Source organism: Anoplopoma fimbria, chromosome 10, assembly GCF_027596085.1.
Source record: "Anoplopoma fimbria isolate UVic2021 breed Golden Eagle Sablefish chromosome 10, Afim_UVic_2022, whole genome shotgun sequence".
Lineage (NCBI taxonomy): Eukaryota > Metazoa > Chordata > Actinopteri > Perciformes > Anoplopomatidae > Anoplopoma > Anoplopoma fimbria.
Window position 1 is genome coordinate 2,518,758 of NC_072458.1, and position 19,324 is coordinate 2,538,081.

At 40.2% G+C, this 19,324-nt stretch overlaps 2 protein-coding genes across 2 annotated transcripts in view; one reads left to right on the forward strand and one right to left on the reverse strand.

Annotated features, from left to right (window-relative positions):
* Positions 1–3,895, reverse strand: part of LOC129097148 (cytoplasmic dynein 1 intermediate chain 1) — a 54,169-nt gene extending 50,274 nt beyond the window's left edge. The window contains exons 1-4 of the mRNA XM_054605892.1: positions 3,751–3,895; positions 2,743–2,857; positions 2,358–2,472; positions 1,467–1,557 (exon numbers count right to left, since the gene is read on the reverse strand). Of these exons, the coding sequence (XP_054461867.1) occupies positions 1,467–1,557; positions 2,358–2,472; positions 2,743–2,850 (314 nt within the window). The 5' untranslated portion in view covers positions 2,851–2,857; positions 3,751–3,895. The remainder of the gene's footprint in view (positions 1–1,466; positions 1,558–2,357; positions 2,473–2,742; positions 2,858–3,750) is intronic.
* A 5,873-nt stretch (positions 3,896–9,768) lies between these two features.
* Positions 9,769–18,356, forward strand: pdk4 (pyruvate dehydrogenase kinase, isozyme 4). Its single transcript, XM_054605655.1, has 11 exons — positions 9,769–10,088; positions 10,366–10,507; positions 12,166–12,237; positions 13,249–13,433; positions 13,845–13,934; positions 14,271–14,348; positions 15,180–15,256; positions 15,356–15,454; positions 15,775–15,888; positions 16,242–16,355; positions 16,718–18,356. The coding sequence occupies exons 1-11, from the start codon at positions 9,971–9,973 to the stop codon at positions 16,877–16,879; spliced, it is 1,251 nt and encodes a 416-aa protein (XP_054461630.1). The 5' UTR covers positions 9,769–9,970; the 3' UTR covers positions 16,880–18,356.
* Positions 18,357–19,324: the final 968 nt, after the last annotated feature.

Here is a 19,324-nt window from a genome sequence, read left to right on the forward strand (position 1 = left end):
CAGTAACAGCAATGACACTTTAAGCAGCAGATTGTCAACTCTGTGAAGGCTGAAACGACTTCTGTGGCTCAACTCAAGCAAACAGAAATCTTTCGAGCTGATATTAAGGGAGACAGTCGGGCTGCAGACAGGAAGTCACCAGAGGAACTAAGGAATAGAGTGGCACTGTGCTGTTTTCATCTAAAACAACATGATGGGAACACATCGTTAGGACCACTTGCAACACTGCGGGTGCCTCTCTGTGTTCACATGAGGGTAAGCTCAGCTAAAGAAAGGAAGGGGAGGGGGGGTTTCTGGGTTTGACATGAAAATGCTTACCTTGAGTTCTGTGCTTGGGACTTGTTTTTAGAGAAACCTGACCTAAGAAGGGACAGACACATACACAGCCACAAATGGAGAAGCTCAAAATGGCATGCCATCATCCAGGGTGGATTTGGGGGGGGGAAATATATCATTCCAGGCGGGGGCACTAACTCACCGTTTTGTAAAATCCAATTTGTAAAAGCTAAGAATAAACAAAAAGCCTTATATAAGATAATTTAGCAGTATTGAGCTCCAACACCTTTTTAAATCCCCAATTCCACCCCTGGCCAAACCAGAACAACACATCACTAACGACCCCTGAGGGCATCACTCACACACACACTGACCTCTACAATCAGCTGCCATAAAAATAACAAATGGAAAGCGCTTGATGACCACTCTCTTCTTCACCAGAGCAGCCATGTGCAGAACTTAAAGGTTAATAGTCGCTCCACTGGTCTGGTGTGTTGTGGGTGTATAAGCATATGAATAAATGCAGGAGCATGTATGACACATGAGCTATTAAGCTCTGTGAATGCACCGTACAGGACAGTGACAAAAAAGGGAAGGGCTTACATCAAATCAGCTACTTTACAGCAAATGTATGGTTCACGCACTTTAGGCTCCATATTTAAAATATATAATCCATTTAATGGCTCACCTAGGCTTCTTTCTGGCGGTTCAATAATGTGGTACTTACTTGCAGAGATAATATCTGTAAATTTGCATCTCTCAGTATGTTCAAAGTAACAACTGACTACAGCTAAGACTGACCTCGACATCAAATTTGACTTCTCAAGACGAGTTATGAGAAGCAACAACCTGCTCAGTGGTCATCAAAACACCGGATGGCGTGACAAGCGACAGATACCACATTCAAATCCTAACAGGGCACCACAACCTCATCACTGGTGACACCCATCCTCACCTAAACCTGTTGTGCCATTGACAAGAAAAGAAATGGAATATGTGTCAAAAGTGACAACATGCCAAAAATATCCACAGCCCAAAGCAACTTCACATTATCATCATTTTTAGGCAACCTGAAGTGTGATATGTCTTTCACATCTTTAACATTTATTTAATAAGACTTATATAGTCAAGAGAGACCTCTGACATTGAACTTAGGTATGAAGTGTGTGATTTATTTATTTTTGTCCTACCTGCCTGCTGCTGCTCCTCCATCAGCTGAATCCTGGCTTCCTGTCTCACTGGGTGTGCTCAATGATTTGGAGGGTGACACAGGGGTCGGGACTAAATAATGCAAAAAACATGAATCTAACATTAAAGGCTGCAAAGAATGGACTGCTCAAAAAGAAATGGGATGAATTGCGACAAAGTTAAACCAGTGATGGGCAAATAAAAATAATGTTCAAAAGAAAGGAGAGGAAGGGCAGGGCATCAAATACATTGTTGATTTGTATGACATATTTATATTTATATTCTTTTGAAGATGCATTATAAATAACTTTTGCTAATAACAGGCATAGCAGTGACTGAGGGGGTTGAGGGTGCTGTTACAACTTTAGACCACTAGAGAACAGTGCTACCAAAAGCATACTTTTCTAAATTCATATTTCAGAGGAGACTAAGCATTCATGTCTAGACAGTCTTTTTTTTTTTTTTACAACATATGATACACTCAAGGTACACAGTGGAAGAGACAATTATGATCAAAGGTAGTTGTTATAAAACATCAAAGTAATCATATTCATCACAGTCCAACCCTAATGCACATAGAAAATAATGGAATCAATTTTGAAGAAAAATATAAAAAAGATAGTGTTATCTGATGAAACCTAATAAAAAAGTATGTGTTACAGGTGTTTCTATTATTATACCAATAAAATAAATCTGCCTGGTGATTATAGTCTCCCCAATAAAGGGTTCATCAGAGATTTTGGGCTGTAATTCATGAAGTTTGGTGTAGTTTTAGAAGAATCTACGTCACTTTTACTGTCGTTATTGTGACAATTAACTAAACCTTTTGCAGTACAATCAAAAGAGAAAAGTGAAAGGATAAATTAATTGTGTGGGGTGTAAGAGTTACGTACCTAGTGGAGGCTCCGGTGAGATGCCAATACTCTGGAGCAGGGCCTCAGTCTCCCTGCGCTTACGGTCCAAATCTGAATCCTCTGGGGTGGCCTCTCTCTTCTGCTGGCTCTCTGACTGCTCAGGATGCATAGAAAAATACAAACTCACTCACCATAACTTAAAGGACAAGCTAACACATGCAGGTACATGCACATTTTGATCCAAAAATTCCAACACCAACCTTCTGCACACACATAGATGATTGAATGCACGTATGGACACACACAACCTCAGCCTTTTATGTGCCACGGCCTGCCAAAGGCAATGGAACACACAAACAATACACACCAGAGTGCCATACAGAATGAGTGCCAGTTGTTTGACTTTACTCACTTTTTTCCTTACCTCTTTCTTCTTCCTCTCCTCCTCCTTTATCTTTTTTTCCTGTCTGATTTGGGCGAGGCGCTGCTTCTTGCGCTCCAGCTCCGCTTTTAAGTCACTTTTGTCCGACATGGTGTCCCTTCAATTGAAAAGGAACGAACAATAATGAGCTACGTGTGGCAACATGCTCAGGTTTCATTATATCATGATACAGTATAAAGGAGCATAGGTTTATCAAATGAGCCTAAGCTATGGTGGTTCGATACCCGGCTTCGGCAGTCGATGTGTCCTTGGGCAAGACACTTAACCCCAAGTTGCTCCTGAAGGCCATCGGTGTGGACTGGATGATGAATGTTAGTTAGAGTCTGATGGTGGCACCTTGATGGTAGCCTGTCATCAGTGTGTGAATGGGTGAATGATATGTAACATACTACTGATTGTAAGTCGCTTTGGATAAAAGCGTCTGCTAAATGACTGTAATGTAATGTAATGTAAATGTAACCCCACTGGGTGTGCCAGTTATACATCCATGTACAGTAGATCCATAACCTTGATATTGGCAAAACAGTTGTCAATACCACGCCATACTGGGCCAAGTGGGATTTCCACATCAGTGTGACAATGGTACCTTTTCTCCTATTATATACTAGAACTAGTCCAGTGAGTGTGGGCTATATTTAGACAGCCACTTCCTAATAGATCTATTATTTTAGCAAAAACAGCCTTAGGGTGGACAGGATGTTGAAAGTGAGAATGCTATGATTTATCAATGAAAGGTGCCTATCTGTAGCTATTTAATGGGAAAATAAATAAAAGGTACATTATAACCATAACAGAAAACACAAATCACACAATCAAATGTGTACTCAACAAACATCAGGGAATATGCACCTGCAGATAGCCAATCACAGATTAGACTGCATTTAAATGAAATTTAAGGCCTTACCTTAAATATTACAGAGTATTTAACAGAAATGGGATCATTTGATCGCAGATAGCTGTTTGATGTGCTGTTTATTGTCACCCTCGTACCTTGCAGATATGATGTGTCACCCGGCAAAGATGCTGTCTCACTGCTGCTCCCGAAAGAAGAGGAAGACAAATCAACACATAGTCTACCTCACGTCTGGTCTCACTGAACCGAGGCCTCTCGGGAAACACTCGTTTACACCTTGTCTTGTCGTTTGGTTATTGATGGTCAAAGCAGAGCATCTCAGCGGATGATGACCCAGATGATACATAAAACAGGTGCACCGTACGCCGACACATCCCTAGGAAGAGGAGGAAGATGAGGAGGAGAGGAAACCCCACCTCCTCTGGCGCTGTCACTGTCTCCTGGCTTTTGCAACGTCGCCATCTTGTGGCCATTTGGAGAAGTGCAGCAGAAAACAACAAACACACGTTTCACACTGATTGTCAGGTGTTATTGCACCATAAATACAATAAATACCGTCTTTTATTTTTTAAAACAAGGAAAGAGGCTCGTGTTTGAACACTTTGTGAGTTTGAGTTGGCGTCATTCATATTTAACGCTAGCTCTTCTGGTACTACTTCTTCTTCTTCTGCTACTTTTTCCATCTTCTTCTGTGGTGTTTATTGGCGGTTGGCAGCCCAGCCTAGAGGCGCATTACCGCCACCAACTGGACTGGAGTGTGAAACAACAGATTATGTGGGACTGTAAATACATAATAAACAAATTAATGGGGAAAAATATTATTTTAGATAAATCCATCTCTTAAAAAAATTATAATAATATCACAGTGTAAATTGGATGTGTTTTTTTTCACCAAGAGACTGACAATGAAATTCTGTGGTGTATTCCCTCCCTGTTGACTGAAGAAGGTCATTCCTCTTGAAATTGTATTTTCCACAAGGAGTTAGCACATATTTATGTGTTTATGGTTGTCTACAGTGTGGGCATTTTCCAGTTTGGTTGCTTTCCTCTTTCATATAATGTATGGTTGAGACTTGTATGGCCTATTCTCAGACGAGTGATGATATTTTATTCCCTTCGTTATCAGCCCACTGTCGTCCAAGCATTGTTTCTTTGTATATTATAAAGATGTCTTCTAGTTTCATTATCAATGATTGTATTGTCTTCTGCTTTGCATAACGGAACTTGTAGGTTAACATGCTTTATTCTGAGTGTTTGTTTGAATATCCACCTGCTCATTATCCTACACCTGCTCATTATCCTACACCTACATTACATTACAGTCATTTAGCAGACGCTTTTATCCAAAGCGACTTACAATCAGTAGTATATTACATATCATTCACCCATTCACACACTGATGACAGGCTACCAGGCTTCCATCAGACTCTAACTAACATTCATGCAACATCCAGTCCACCTTCGGGAGCAACTTGGGGTTAAGTGTCTTGCCCAAGGACACATCGACTGCCGAAGCCGGGTATCGAACCACCGACCCTCTGATTGGAGAACTACCTTGCTCTCCACTACGCCACAGTCGCCCCATGAGCAGGAACCCAGGGCGATAATCCAATATGATAATTTATCAGAATCAGAATCAGAATTAGAAGCGGTTTATTGCCAAGTATGTTAAATATACAAGAAATATTTGGCTTGGTGATTGGTGCATCACAATAAACATAGTGCAATAGTAAAAGACATAATTTAAAAATAGAAAACATTCTAATGTACAATAAAACATGATAAACAAACATATAAAGAGTACGTTAAAAAGGTTAAAGTATCAAGTGTGTATTTAAAAATAAGTATTTGTCCTGGGGATGTAAGTGTCTGAGTCAGTGGCGGGTCCCGGGTTTTGTTAATGAGCCCATCTGCAGATGGGAAGAAAATGTTTTTGTGGCGTGAGGTTTTCTTCCTGATGGACCTCAGCCTCCTGCCAGAGGGAAGGGACTCAATCAGTTTGTTTCCAGGGTGATGATGGAGCCCAGGAAGCTCAAGGACTCCACAGGGGCGACAAGGGAGTCACACAAGGTGATAGGGGCAGGTGGGGCTGCGTTCTTCCGGAAATCCACAACCGTCTCTCCACTGTCTTTAGAGCGGTGAGCTCTAAATTGTTTAATCCACACCAGGTCACCAGATGGTCAATCTCCCACCTATAGGCGGATTCATCCCCATCAGAGAGTCCAATGAGGCTGGTGTCATCCGCGAACTTAAGGAGCTTGACAGACTGGTGACTGGAGGTCCATCTGTTGGTGTAGAGGGATGGTGAGGTTGAATGCAGAGCTGAAGTCCGCAAACAGGATCCTGGCGTAGGTTCCTGAGGAGTCCAGAAGCTAAAGGATTCAGTTTCTACTGTCGTTTAGCATCTCTCTCCACCTTGTTAAACCTGTGTTTTGACTCTTTAAACCTGTCCTTGTCCCCACTCCTAAATGCTTGTTCATTTTGCAACCTTAGCTGTGAACCAGGGTTTGTTGTTCTTCACAGAAGCTGATGTATGACGTCACAGTTTCTGCGAACTCATCCAGACTGTTGGTAGCAGTCCTGAAAACATCCCAGTTGGCACAGTCCAAACAAGCCCACAGATCAGCCATAGGTTTACTGGTCCACTGCTTTGATTTCGAATTATCTTTCAATCTATTTGCATCGTTCTGAAATCATATATTGAGATATTATGATACACAGTTATAATAATAATTAAGCCTTTATTAGTCCCACAATGGGGAAATTCAGTTCTCTGCATTTGACCCATCCCGGAGGAGCAATTTTGGGGTTAGGTGTCTCGCTCAAGGACACCTTGGCAGGAGGGGTTCGAACCACCGACCTTGTGGTTGCAGGTCAAGCGCTCTACCTCATGTGCCACAGCCGCCCCACCTAAGTTGATATTAACAAGCACAAACTAACTCATATCCCTCAGTTAAATCAAACTATTGTCATAATCTGATTACTCTTTATCTTTATCTTTGTCCACTATTTATTTCACACAGAAATATACACAATTAGGCCTTATCACGTGGTTATTTCTTAAAGACAATTTTTTTATTTGAACAGAAAATGTGCTATATTGGGATATCTATTGTCATCAAGATATAAGACTTCTTATATCATGATAAAATATTTTGGTCATCACCCATACCTAGCAGCAATACTCTTAATCTCCATCTTGTACATTTATGAGGTACATGCCATTGATAGTATCAGTTCTAACTGATGATTTGCCAGATCTTGTGCAAATTTAGTGCTGAAAAGCTGCCAGATGCAATAAAGGCGTTATCTATTTCTCTCTCCCTTATCCACTGCAGAGCCAACAATATTGCCAATAGCTCTGTGGTTTATACTCACAAATGGTCTGATACTCTTTCTTAATGTATGACTCACTCATCGGGATATGTACTGCTGTACCTCCACACCCTGTACCAGGATCCTTGGAGCCATCTGTGAATATAAACACAGAGTCTGAAAAGTGCTGATCCAAATAGTTCTGGACTATGCCCCATACTGGAAGTTGATCTCGCTTGTCCTTCTATTTCTGCTGTATGTTGAGGTATTTGCTTGGCAGGGAGAATAGCCAGAGAGGAATGGAAGAAGATGGAATTGTGGGGCTGTACTGTAATTGATGTAATCCTATGCTTTCTGCCTTTGCATCACCAATCCACCCCAAATTTTTTGTCTCATTAAGTTCCCAGCAGTTTGTTTGAATACTCTTGGCAGAATGTGTATCATATTGCCTCTGGAGATTAACCCAGTATGCCAGCAATAACTTTACTCTCCTTATCCTCAAAGACATTTCTCCCATTTCCTCCTGCATCGCTAATACTGGAGATTTTTTAAATGATGCACTACAAATTGTCAGGTCCAGAACTTCTTATATCTCTAACTTCTTGATGTTTGATGTTTGACAGTGATATACTTCCTTGTTGTTACATTTACATTATACAATTATTAGGCGTAAAGTCGGAGTCATATGCACACACCTTCCTCTAATACATATTCTGTTGTAACTGCTTTTTAACTCTCCAAAAGTGGGACATTCTGCTCTTCTTCTTCCATGTTTTGTTTTCTCTGCCTCTTCTTCCCTCCCATTACCTTAAATGCCCCATTTCTGTTTTTCACATTCATTCCTTTTTACATGGCACTGCCTTTCTCTTAGTAGTGATGGATCTCGGTACAGCTGGTTGAATAAATTCTCTTGATTTGTCATCAAACGTTTCTATAGCAGCATTACCACTGATTCTGCTGTCATTACTCTCTTCCTTTATTTCCTCCCACTTAGTTTTCCCTTACAATCCCCATTTTCCACATCTGTTTACATCAATCAGCAAAGCATGTGTGTTTATCTTACTAAAGACTGGATAATGGCAACTATTCATTCATCCAGTCCCACACCGGAGACAAAAAAAGATTTAAAACCAATTAAAAAGACAACCCTTTCCTGTAGAAAAATACAGTACCAGTCAAAAGTTTGGACACACCTTCTCATTCAACTACTTTGAAGAATCTGAAATATAAAACATATTCTGGTTTGTTGAGCATTTGTTTGTTTACCACACAATCCCATATGTGTTCCTTCATAGTTTGGATGTCTTCAATATTAATCTACAATGTAGAAAAAAAAAATAAAAAAAAAATAAAGAAAAACCATTGAGGTGTGTCCAAACTTTTGACTGGTACTGTATACATATATGTTTCTAAGGCATTTATTTGTTTGGGCCCGATCATAGCTGTACTTTGGTCTTCCTAAATCTATATCTATTGAATTGCCCACTGTAAACCGGATTTAGATATTTGAGGGTATGAAAAAATTGTTAACAATAAATCTGCTGATACTTTTTTTTTTTTATATATACATAAACAAAACTATTTAAAGGATCCCTTTCAATTATTTTGTGACATTTTACAGTTGTTATTGCTCTCTCTAAGAAAAAAAAATGAAATTCCCCCAAACTGCTCAAGGCATTCTACCAGTCTGTGGTAGCCATCGCCCTCTTCTTTGCTGTGGTGTGCTGGGGTGGTGGCATCAGGACTGGAGATGCCAACAAACTCAACAAGCTGGTGAGGAAAGCCAGCTCTGTGGTGGGTCTGGAGCTGGACAGTCTGGAGTCAGTGGGTGAGAGGAGGATGAAGGCCAAACTCGGAGCCATCCTGGACAATCCCTCTCACCCTCTCCATGAGGAACTGTGGCAGCTGGGCAGCTCATTCAGCCATCGGCTGATTCTGCCAAAGAGCAGGACGGAGCTTCAGACGCTCATTTGTGCCCACTGCCATCAGACTGTACAACAACAGCGGAGACCACAGTCTGTCAACATGCTGACCAGCCCCCCCCCATGTGGATATACATGTACATTTTTATTCCTGTTCTATCTTTATTTTGTTGTATAGTATGTGTATTTATTGTCTTATGTCTGTGTAGTTGTATAGTATGTATTTATATGTCTGTGTAGTTGTATAGTATGTGTATTTATTGTCTGTGTAGTTGTATAGTATGTGTATTTATTGTCTGTGTAGTTGTATAGTATGTGTATTTATTGTCTGTGTAGTTTATAGTATGGTATTTATTGTATGTGTAGTTGTTAGTATGCCTGTATTTTTGTCTGTCAGTTGTATAGTTTGGTCTTCCTAAATCTATATCTATTAATTGTACTGTCTGTGATTTAGATATTTGTGTAGTTGTATAGTATGTGTATTTATTGTCTGTGTAGTTGTATAGTATATGTATTTATAAACATGTGTATTTATAGTATCCCTTTGTATTTATTTCTGTGTCATTTTGAGCTGCTGCAACACTTGAATTTCCCCCATGGGGATCAATAAAGGAATATAATAACATATGTCTGGCATTGCTATAATGCAATTTCTTGCCCTCATTGGCTAAAAATAAAAATAAAGAAAAACAATTGAATGAGAAAGTGTGTCCAAACTTTTAACTGGTACTGTACATCTCTATGCAAAATCACACTAATAAATCCCATTTATTTTCAATGTGTGTTTTCAACCTACACTTCCTCCCCGACATGCCTCAGTGCTCGGGAATCCTGTCGCCCATTGGCTGCTTTCAACGTCAATCACTCCTTAGTCCCGCCCACAACAACACGCACCGCTCTGCGTTGGAAGTTGCATTTTGAAGGGCAGACGTTCAACTTGTCGGTAGGGTTGAAAACAATGATGGGGGACTGCTAACCAGCACTGACTATGTGCATGTAAAGGAAGGGAGGGGGGGTCTTATTACGACCACGGCCGTCACACTGGAGCGTCCCGGAGACAAGCAGAGGAACAGCCTGTCCCCTGAACGCTGAGGGTCGGACACCGTGAAGGACAGCAGACATGAAGTTTGCACAGCTTTTGAGAAAAAGTGGCTCCGTCGCAGGGATCCCAAGACAAGTGGAGAGGTTTGCTAAGTTCTCCCCCTCTCCCTTGTCCATGAAGCAATTCATTGACTTTGGTAAGTGTTCAGTATGGACATGCTGGCATGTCATACCATGCTTTAACACCCTCACAGGGCTGCTGGAGGACTGCTGCCTCAGCATAGAAATAAACACATGAAGATGTTTTCATATTTATCTACACTTGAGGTTCCTCATCCCCCTATGCACAGATCACCTCTTTTAAATGTTGATGTTATGCAAAAGGTTGCTGTTTTATTCATTTCTTTATTTTTGATAGGATGGGGGGTCAAAAATTGTTTGCTCAGTGTCTCTGTCCCCCTCATGTGACTGCAGGCTCGGCCAATGCATGTGAGAAGACCTCTTTTGTGTTCCTGCGGCAGGAGCTTCCTGTCAGACTGGCCAACATCATGAAGGAAATTGATTTCCTCCCTGACAAGCTCCTCAGCACTCCATCCCTAAAGCTCCTCATCAGCTGGTGGGGTCTCTAGACTGCATCGCCTGTCTTTCTGTATCAAAATGGTTGTTATACCAAACGCGTTAGTTTAGTAAATAAGTCTTCCTGCACATCTCTGCATTGTGAAAAGGAACAATAGGGTGCATGGTGTCCTATTGCATATATATATGTTGTTATTTATTTTCAGGGTTTACAGGTTATACAAGGTCAAACACGGTTCATGTTTCAGCAGGGGGTAGTTGTGACACAGTAGTGTCTGGGTTATTTAGGTCCTGTCCTTACTATGTCTCAACATACTTTTTGGGGGATTTCAGTCTTTGATTTTCTTAGCTTCAAATACAAAACAGATCCATTCATGCAATTTATCCTCCTTTAGTTTTGGTAAATCCACCTAGTCACACGTTTACAGCTGTGATCTGTTGAAAACGTTGCTGTTGTTGTTGTTGTCATATGCTATGCAAGGCTTTGTCACTGTCTCTTACATGCATGACATTGCCCTCTGCCTCACCCCGCTGTTGTCTGTGTACCCGCTGGCTGAACACCATTGATCTGGGAGCATATATTTGGAGATAGATAGACTAACTTGTCATGTTGGTATGCTATTCTTATGTAATATACCATAATATATTTGTGACCTATATATTTGTGACCCCCAAATACCGATTTTGAACTTTGCAGATATGCATACCACTTGGTGCATGGCAACATTTGTTTGTGGTCACAACCCTTGCATAGTTAGAGTTATAGCAGCGTGTGTGAATCAGTGTGTGTGCACACACACCTATTTCAAGGTGCAATGTAAAAATAAGGTTGTAAACACTGAGGGTGCAGGAGAACTACGTCTGTTGTATTTTTTCAGCTGTCAGCAGAATAGCTGTAATTATTTCATATGGAGTTTGTCTGATATCATCATGTTAAAAAACACAGTATTCTGCTGCAGACTTTACCCATAGCTTGTTGATTATGTTTGCACAAGCCATGTTAAGACATGTTAACAATTACCACCCCCACCCTTTACATAAGAGCCACAGTAGTGTTTGTATTTTGCCCTGTACCTCCTACACTGTGGCTTTATTTTCTTTCTAATGCAGAGCTCTTTAAATTGGCAGCAAAAAAGTTGATCTGTCACTTGCTGATGTTGTTGACAAAGGAATAGAGGTCAGGTCTTGACATTTTCAAGCAAGCTTGTGAAAATACAAGTCTCAAAAAGCCTATTTCAAGATGCACATCTATTTTAATGATGGGACATAATTCAACGTGTGAGAGCTGAAGGTCAGTTGAGGGACAAACGGCGCTTGTAGAAATTATAGCCAACCTCACTGCTGTTCACCTTTCACCCAGTTCCTCTACTGAGAGTGTGACTCACTGAGCTCAGCACTCCAGTCTTCTGCATCCACTGGCCCACAGTCAAAGTTTGTGGTAAAACAAGCCACTATTATCTAAAGAGGACAGCGTTATTTTAATCATGTGGAAATGCTTTATCTTTTTTATCATGTCTCGTATAACAGACGTTCACTGCTTGCTGATTCGTTTTTAATGCTTTCACATAAATGTAGCCCAATCACTAGAGGCTTTTTCAATATATTGGATTTTTTTTATCTTTCTGATTCACAGTAAATTAACTAGTGTAGTGTGTTTCTGTATTTGTCTTGTAAAATCCATTATTTTTTGTCCACCAGGTATTCCCAGAGTTTGTTGGAGATTGTGGATTTCTTAGAAGAGGATCCAGATGATAAGGATGTCCTGAAAAAGTAATTCATTTAAAGACACTTTCTAGTGCATGCATACATATTGCTTCTGTAAACTTTAAAGGCATTCAATTCAAAATTCAGAGCAGTGGGGTACACTCACATGTACTATACACTGAAAGGCTTGCACAGCCGGCCTGATAACAATTACAAAGCAGATTACAACACACACAGAGAGAAAAAGCAACTTAATTCTCTGCCCGGGTAGACAAACATTACTCCACTATGTCTTTACATTGCAAAAAGTTGGTTGCAGCTATATTAATGCTTTGAATGTCATGAAGAGAATATTAATATCCATGTCTACTTGTTTTGCCGTTACCAATCCAGGTTGTAACGTTCTTCAGTAACTGCCAACACCAATCCAATCATTTTGTAATTACTTGTTAACTGCCAATTTTAAACCGCATGTTGCAAAGTTGAGATCAGTCAACAGGTGTGATCAGACTCATGTTCTCGTACCTCATTATACAGCTCTTGACGGCGACTGTCAGACTCGAAGATTGATGATTAGTTATGTTTCCATTCAGCTCATGCTCCACTGCTTCACAAAAAGCCAACATGTTCCAATTTACGGAGGAACCGTTCATGCAGTTCAGCAACAGCGATTATTTGTTTAATCTGAAGCAATTCATTTTATTTACTCAGCACACAATTCAATATTTGCTTCTTTGGGTGTGTACTTTTTTATCAGGTATCATCTGTTCGAACAAATTTTACTGCTTTTGAATGGGGTTTCTTTAAAATCACGATAGTTATTAATGGATTATAATTAGCACTGCTGCAGCCACCATTCTAGCACTTTTAACAGTAGTTTGTTGGAAGTAGCTCCAGGCTACAATAAATGTTTGTAGGAAGATGGTGTTGTTATTTTTTTAAACTCAAATCTCGGCCCTGTTGTTACAGCAATGTGCTTTGTTTAGCAGGCAAGTGTGCCCAATGCCACTCTCACTGAAACCGGTAAATACTAACAACCCTCAAATACTCAAACGACCGTCATGTCTCTGCCCTCAGCTTTACACAGACCCTGGTGAACGTCCGTAATCGGCACAACAACGTGGTGCCCACCATGGCTCAGGGTGTGGTGGAGTACAAGGAGGCCTTTGGCGTGGACCCCGTCACCAACCAGAACGTCCAGTACTTCCTGGACCGCTTCTACATGAGCCGCATCTCCACACGCATGCTCATGAACCAGCACAGTCAGTATAGCACTCTGTGATTGACTGTGAGTTAATCAACACAGTTTCTCACGCTCGAAGTTCATGTCATGAAAATCAAACTCAATAAAGTGCTGATAATGTTTAAGAGCTTGCGGTTTCAAAATGTCACAGCACATTTTGTACTTTTTTCTGTGGGATTATGTCTTGATCTCATCTTTAAGATTTAAAGCTGAAGAAAAGACATCCAGCCCGCCTTGACAGCTTGTCAGTAGTTTTACTTTACTGAATGATACAAGAGTGTGTGTGGCTGTGTCAGAAACAAAAACTCACTCTAACTGGATATGTGCTTCGTATTTGACCTAATAGTGACAAATGTACAATATCTAGGGACAGTGAATTGTGTCTATACTTATTTTTAGTCACACACATTTATTGCCTTTCGCCCTGTAGCATTAATCTTTGATGGCAGTGTGAACCCAGCCCACCCCAAACATATTGGCAGCATCGACCCCAGCTGTGACGTTGTGGAGGTAGTAAAAGGTAATGAATGATTTCTCTCAGCTCCAATACTGCTGTCTACATACACACCCACACATACACACACGTACACACACGCTGGATGTATTATTATATGTATATTATGTATATTGTATTTTTCACCATACTCTGTTTGTACGGATTCATGACTGTACACAAAGTGGGAAGTGAAAGCATTTCATCATGATATGCATGGCCTCAGTAGATCCTCTTCTGAATGTTACAGTAAACTGCTTCACTAAAAGATAGAAACCATAATGTCTTCTAGTATTGTTCTCCATTTCTCACGGTGAAAAGTAACCACTGATTATTTGTTTTTCTTTTTGTTTCACTTTCTAGATGCTTATGAGACTTCAAAGATGCTTTGTGAGCAGTATTACCTGACCTCTCCTGATATGGAGATCACAGAAGTCAATTGTAAGTCTTACAAAACAACCACAGTTTTCCTATTTGCAGATATTTTGTATCTTTTTAGCTCTATTTTCTTTTCAAATGTATTCTTGCCTACACTGTATCTTTGTTGTTTCACCTGAATAGTTTCTGCTGTAGCTGTCTGTGTTAGAGGATAGTTTCACTGGTGTGCTCCTTGAAATTGAACTGAACCTTCTACTATAGGAATCCATTTTTGTTGGTTCAAGTGAAGCCCTTTGTGTCCGTGTCCTGTTAGCGGGGTCTGCTAAGAGCTAATGCAGCATCAGACATTCCTCAGTATGAACATTTACAGATGAACAACCTAAACAGAAATAGACCAGAAAAAAGGTTTTATTGTATCATGCTCCTCATACTTATTGCTCATACATCTGGGGTTGGATAACGTTAAAAACTGTTGGTTGTTTGATTAAAGGCATAAAAAAGACTATTATACTGTATACATTAATATAATATGTAGTTTAGAACAATACATGTGGTAGTTATTGCTACAAGATGTTCCTGTTACACTGTATCAGTCAGAAAATGGACCAGAGCTTTGAGTACAAACTGTATACACTTGGCCAGAATGTTCATGGCAGATAAGACTCTAGATATTATAAATCAAAAATTTAATTAGGTTTTATTTTGGAAGAGTGGCTTCAATGTTTTTTTTCGAATGATGTTGAAAAGGTCTGTTGTTTTATAAAGCAGGCAATTCTCCCATAGGGCTGCATTCACCCACTGGTGTGCTTTTCTTTCAGGATGTCTGGGTTTTAGATTAGTCATAGTTGAATAAAGTGCCACTTCATATGATCAGTATTATCAATCTTTTCACAGCCAAAAACCCTGACCAGCCCCTCCACATTGTCTATGTGCCATCCCATCTCTACCATATGCTGTTTGAGCTTTTCAAGGTACAGTACCAAACAAGCCTGAAAACCAGACGCATGTTATCTGTCATCGCGTGTCTGCTCACTCATTTTGTCATCCTTTTTTTGCATTTTCTCTGTCAGAACGCCATGAGAGCTACAGTAGAGACCCACGAGACGAGCCCAACGTTGCCCCCGATCAAAGTGCGAGTCTCACTGGGAACCGAGGACCTCACAATAAAGGTAGATGAGTAAAGGTAGACAGCAACTTTAGTCCTAAAGACAGTATTGTGCAGAGGGAATAACCCAGGGATAAACCAGAGTCAAGATTATACTAACAAACAAGTGTTGTTGCGCTGTTCACTTCCATAAAGTATACTTTAAACATGTCCATGTGGACCTTGCTGGTATAACAATAAAACTAACCGTTATGACTGATGCACAAAGTGTGACACTGTTTAGATTCCATTCAAATGGCAAATGATAAAGAGCTAACAAGTTCGCTGCTGCCAGAACAAGAAGAACACCCCTGTAAATCTAACATACCTCCCCTTTATTTTTAGATGTCTGACAGGGGAGGCGGAGTCCCTCTGAGGAAGATTGAGCGTCTGTTCAGCTACATGTACTCCACGGCTCCAAGTCCAGTCCACATAGACAACGCACGCAATGCACCACTGGTGAGACCAAACCTGTCTTCAGTGTTTATGAGTGTCCTAGTCAGTACACAGAATGTTTCAGGACAACAAGCTTGTGTTTGCATTTTGAACTGGGATTAAAAGTCAAGCCAAGCCAGATGGTCAATCTCCCTGATCTAATCACACACTCACACAACTGAGCATGTTTTGCAAATTAGCTTATTACAAAGAGGATTGCAGTCAAGATTAAACTGTAACCATTAGATAAACTGTTGACTTGTTTACAACACAAACCGTCCACAGTATCCTCTTTATGTTTTAAATGTATTATTGTAGCAACTGACCCAGATATGCTCATCTGTATTGACACTCTGACCCTGTTGTTTTTCCGTCAGGCTGGTTTTGGCTATGGTCTGCCCATCTCTCGTCTGTACGCCAAGTACTTCCAGGGAGACTTGCAGCTCTACTCTATGGAGGGTTACGGCACATCAGCTGTCATATACTTGAAGGTGAGCTCTCCACTACCTCCAAACACGCATCAAAAATAACCTTCAAAGCCAAGTCGGTGTAGAGTTCAACTATAAATGTGCTGTCAACTGCACAGAATGGATTGACTTAGTGGTGGCAGACCTAAAGTAACTATGTAAAACAGTCAATGCACAGCTAATGTGTGTCATGTGGTGAGTTTTAACTCCCCACATGCTCCATGTCAGGAGACCTTTGCTGTCTCTACTTAAGCAAGTAAATCAAGCAGAGGGAACTTTGTAGGAAAGCCCAGTGAGAAACGACCTGGATCTGACTCTCATTCATGCAGTTGTGTCTGTGTGATTAGCATGCAGACTAATACGTCGCCTTCTGTTCTCTATCACAGGCCTTGTCCTCAGAGTCAGTGGAGAGACTTCCTGTTTTCAACAAGTCCGCTTTACGGCATTACCAGACGAGCATAGAGGCTGACGACTGGTGCATGCCCAGCAAGGAGCCAAAGAAACTGGGCAATTCCGAGAGGAGTTGGAGTGATGGTGGACGGAAGTGAAGGACACTCGTGTATAGTTTAAATTAAAGAATCATAGAATTAAGAAGAAATGGGTCCACGTTGGAAGAAATGGACAAACATGAACTGTAAGTGAGAGAAGGCACCAAAGGCTTTCAGCATGCTACTGGACCTGGACTTGTGTACGTGAAATTTGGATTAATTTCTCACAGAGAGAAGCCTAGTTGCAGGAAAATGCTCATTGTTAATTTTAAAAAACAGATAAATGCACCGAAATAACTGAACTGAACTACCAGCCTCCAGGCATTTTAATGTAATTATATTGTACGATGATTACAGGCTGCTAATGTCAATGAAACAAGTATTAATCTTTTTGCCACACTTTTTAGTCATAATAACACAGTAACACTTTGTTAGTAAGCATGCTGTTTGTGTTTATGTTCTTTTTTTCTTTCAAAGCATATGATTTTACAGTCGTAAGACTGGCAAATAGTCTTTGGTTAATTAAATTACCGGATAAAGTTTGTTTTTGTTTTTTTGCATTGGATTAAAAGGTTATCAATGCCTAGGAAAACCCAGCCAGCTGCAGCGGGGCCATTGGGTTACACAGAATGGGAACACATTCAACAGCTCCAGCATAAACACAAAGGGAGCAAAGTCTATTCCTCCACTTTTGTACATGTAGGCAGTCGTAGTTTCAGTCCTTCATAACTTACAGCATAGCTTCACACACAGCATTTCAGAGACACTATAAGAAGGATTTGCACTGGTTATGTTTGGTGTAAAATTAAATCAATTTCAGATCAATTGTTCCATTTCAGTCTTTAAGCTTCTTTTATATGTGATGTTAACATGGTTGATGGATGTTGAGTTCAACATAGCAAAATGAGAATGTGCCTTTTTGAAGAATTGTTATTGCTAAAACAAAGTATTGCAACTTATTTGAAGTTAATATAAATGGTTGAACTGTGAATTATTATATTTTATCTGTAAAACTGCCAAATTAACCATGACCTCATCAATAATAATTTTCCTCTGTTGAAAAAACTGAAATACACAATTTTTAAACTATTTCCAAGAAAGTTTTCAGTTTTTTCAAAGAGTAACTGTCTGGATCTGCACAGTTATTTGATAACATCAAGTATTTTGTAATGATGCATGTGTTGTACATTTACATTACTAACTTGGTTAGAAAGTGTAAAGGCCTGTGTGAAATGTTAAATGTTGCACTACAGAAAACTCTACTTGAGCTATTTGGGATGATATACACACACACACACACACACACACACACACACACAGAGTTAATTGTTGCTGACAAATACAGTAGGAACGTCACAGACATGCTCAGACAATGCTATATTCAAGCTGTATAGATCTAACAGATATTTCCTTAGCTGTATCTAACAATTTCACCGATTTCATTTTCCCATAGGAGTATTACTTTCAAGCATACATTGTACTTTGCCAAGTTTGTAGCATTTAAAATTTCCTTGAGATCTTGTTGATTAAAATATGAACTCACTAACTTTTGATTTTTATGATTTGTAAACTGTCTCTGCACCAACAGACACTTTGCATTTTATACTGTTTAAACATCACTCCCCATGGCCAGGTGTTACTGCACCTAGTGGCCGCAATTGAAGGACCAGTGACTGTAGAAAATAACTATCTCACTTCTCAATACGTAACTAGGAATTCAGCTGTTTATAGTGTATAAAGTACTCAGCACCGTGTGCCACTGCTCTCTGCAACCCCGCTGGAAGTTGTTTTTTGCTTCTCTCATTCCCCCCCCCCCCCACAGTTTGTTTTAGGAAACTTTGCTCTGTTTGTCTGTAACCGTCGCAGACACAGTCCAGTGGCTTTTTCCGAGGTCAGCTGCCAATAGGGGTCTGAGCACAGGCTGTCCTGCCCCTTCATTTGTGTGCCCACATGCCACACTCTACTCTGTTTTTGTGGCTTTTCTCTGCTTGTCTCTCTGAATTTGGATTTCCAGTTCATTCAGGCATGAATGGCATTGCAGCAATACAAACAGAGCATTATGCAAGCTCGTTCTTTCGAAGATAAGAGAAAAGAAAATGAGATCACTGTAATGTCAGAATCACCACAGCGGTCAAGTAAAATGAAAAGCCAATTTTCCACTTCCCCTTATTATAATGCGTGTTTTAAGAATATAGTCTCTCTCTCTCTGCCTGACTTTTACTGGTCTATTTTAAGGGTCCAGGGAACCAGGCCTGACCCTTCAGTCATCCAGACAATGTTCCCTCCACAGAAGGTGTTTGGTACACATACCGACCAACAGAGCTCAGCCACACCTGTTTATATATGACCTATGGACTACTATGAGTCTCGCAATAATAACAACACCAGCACATCAAGTTGTAAGATGGTGAAGTCACTGATATGACACTGGTCTCCATTTATTCAGGTTATTCAAAGAAAGTGGAAACTTGAAATATTTAAAATAGAACACATTCAAAGACAATT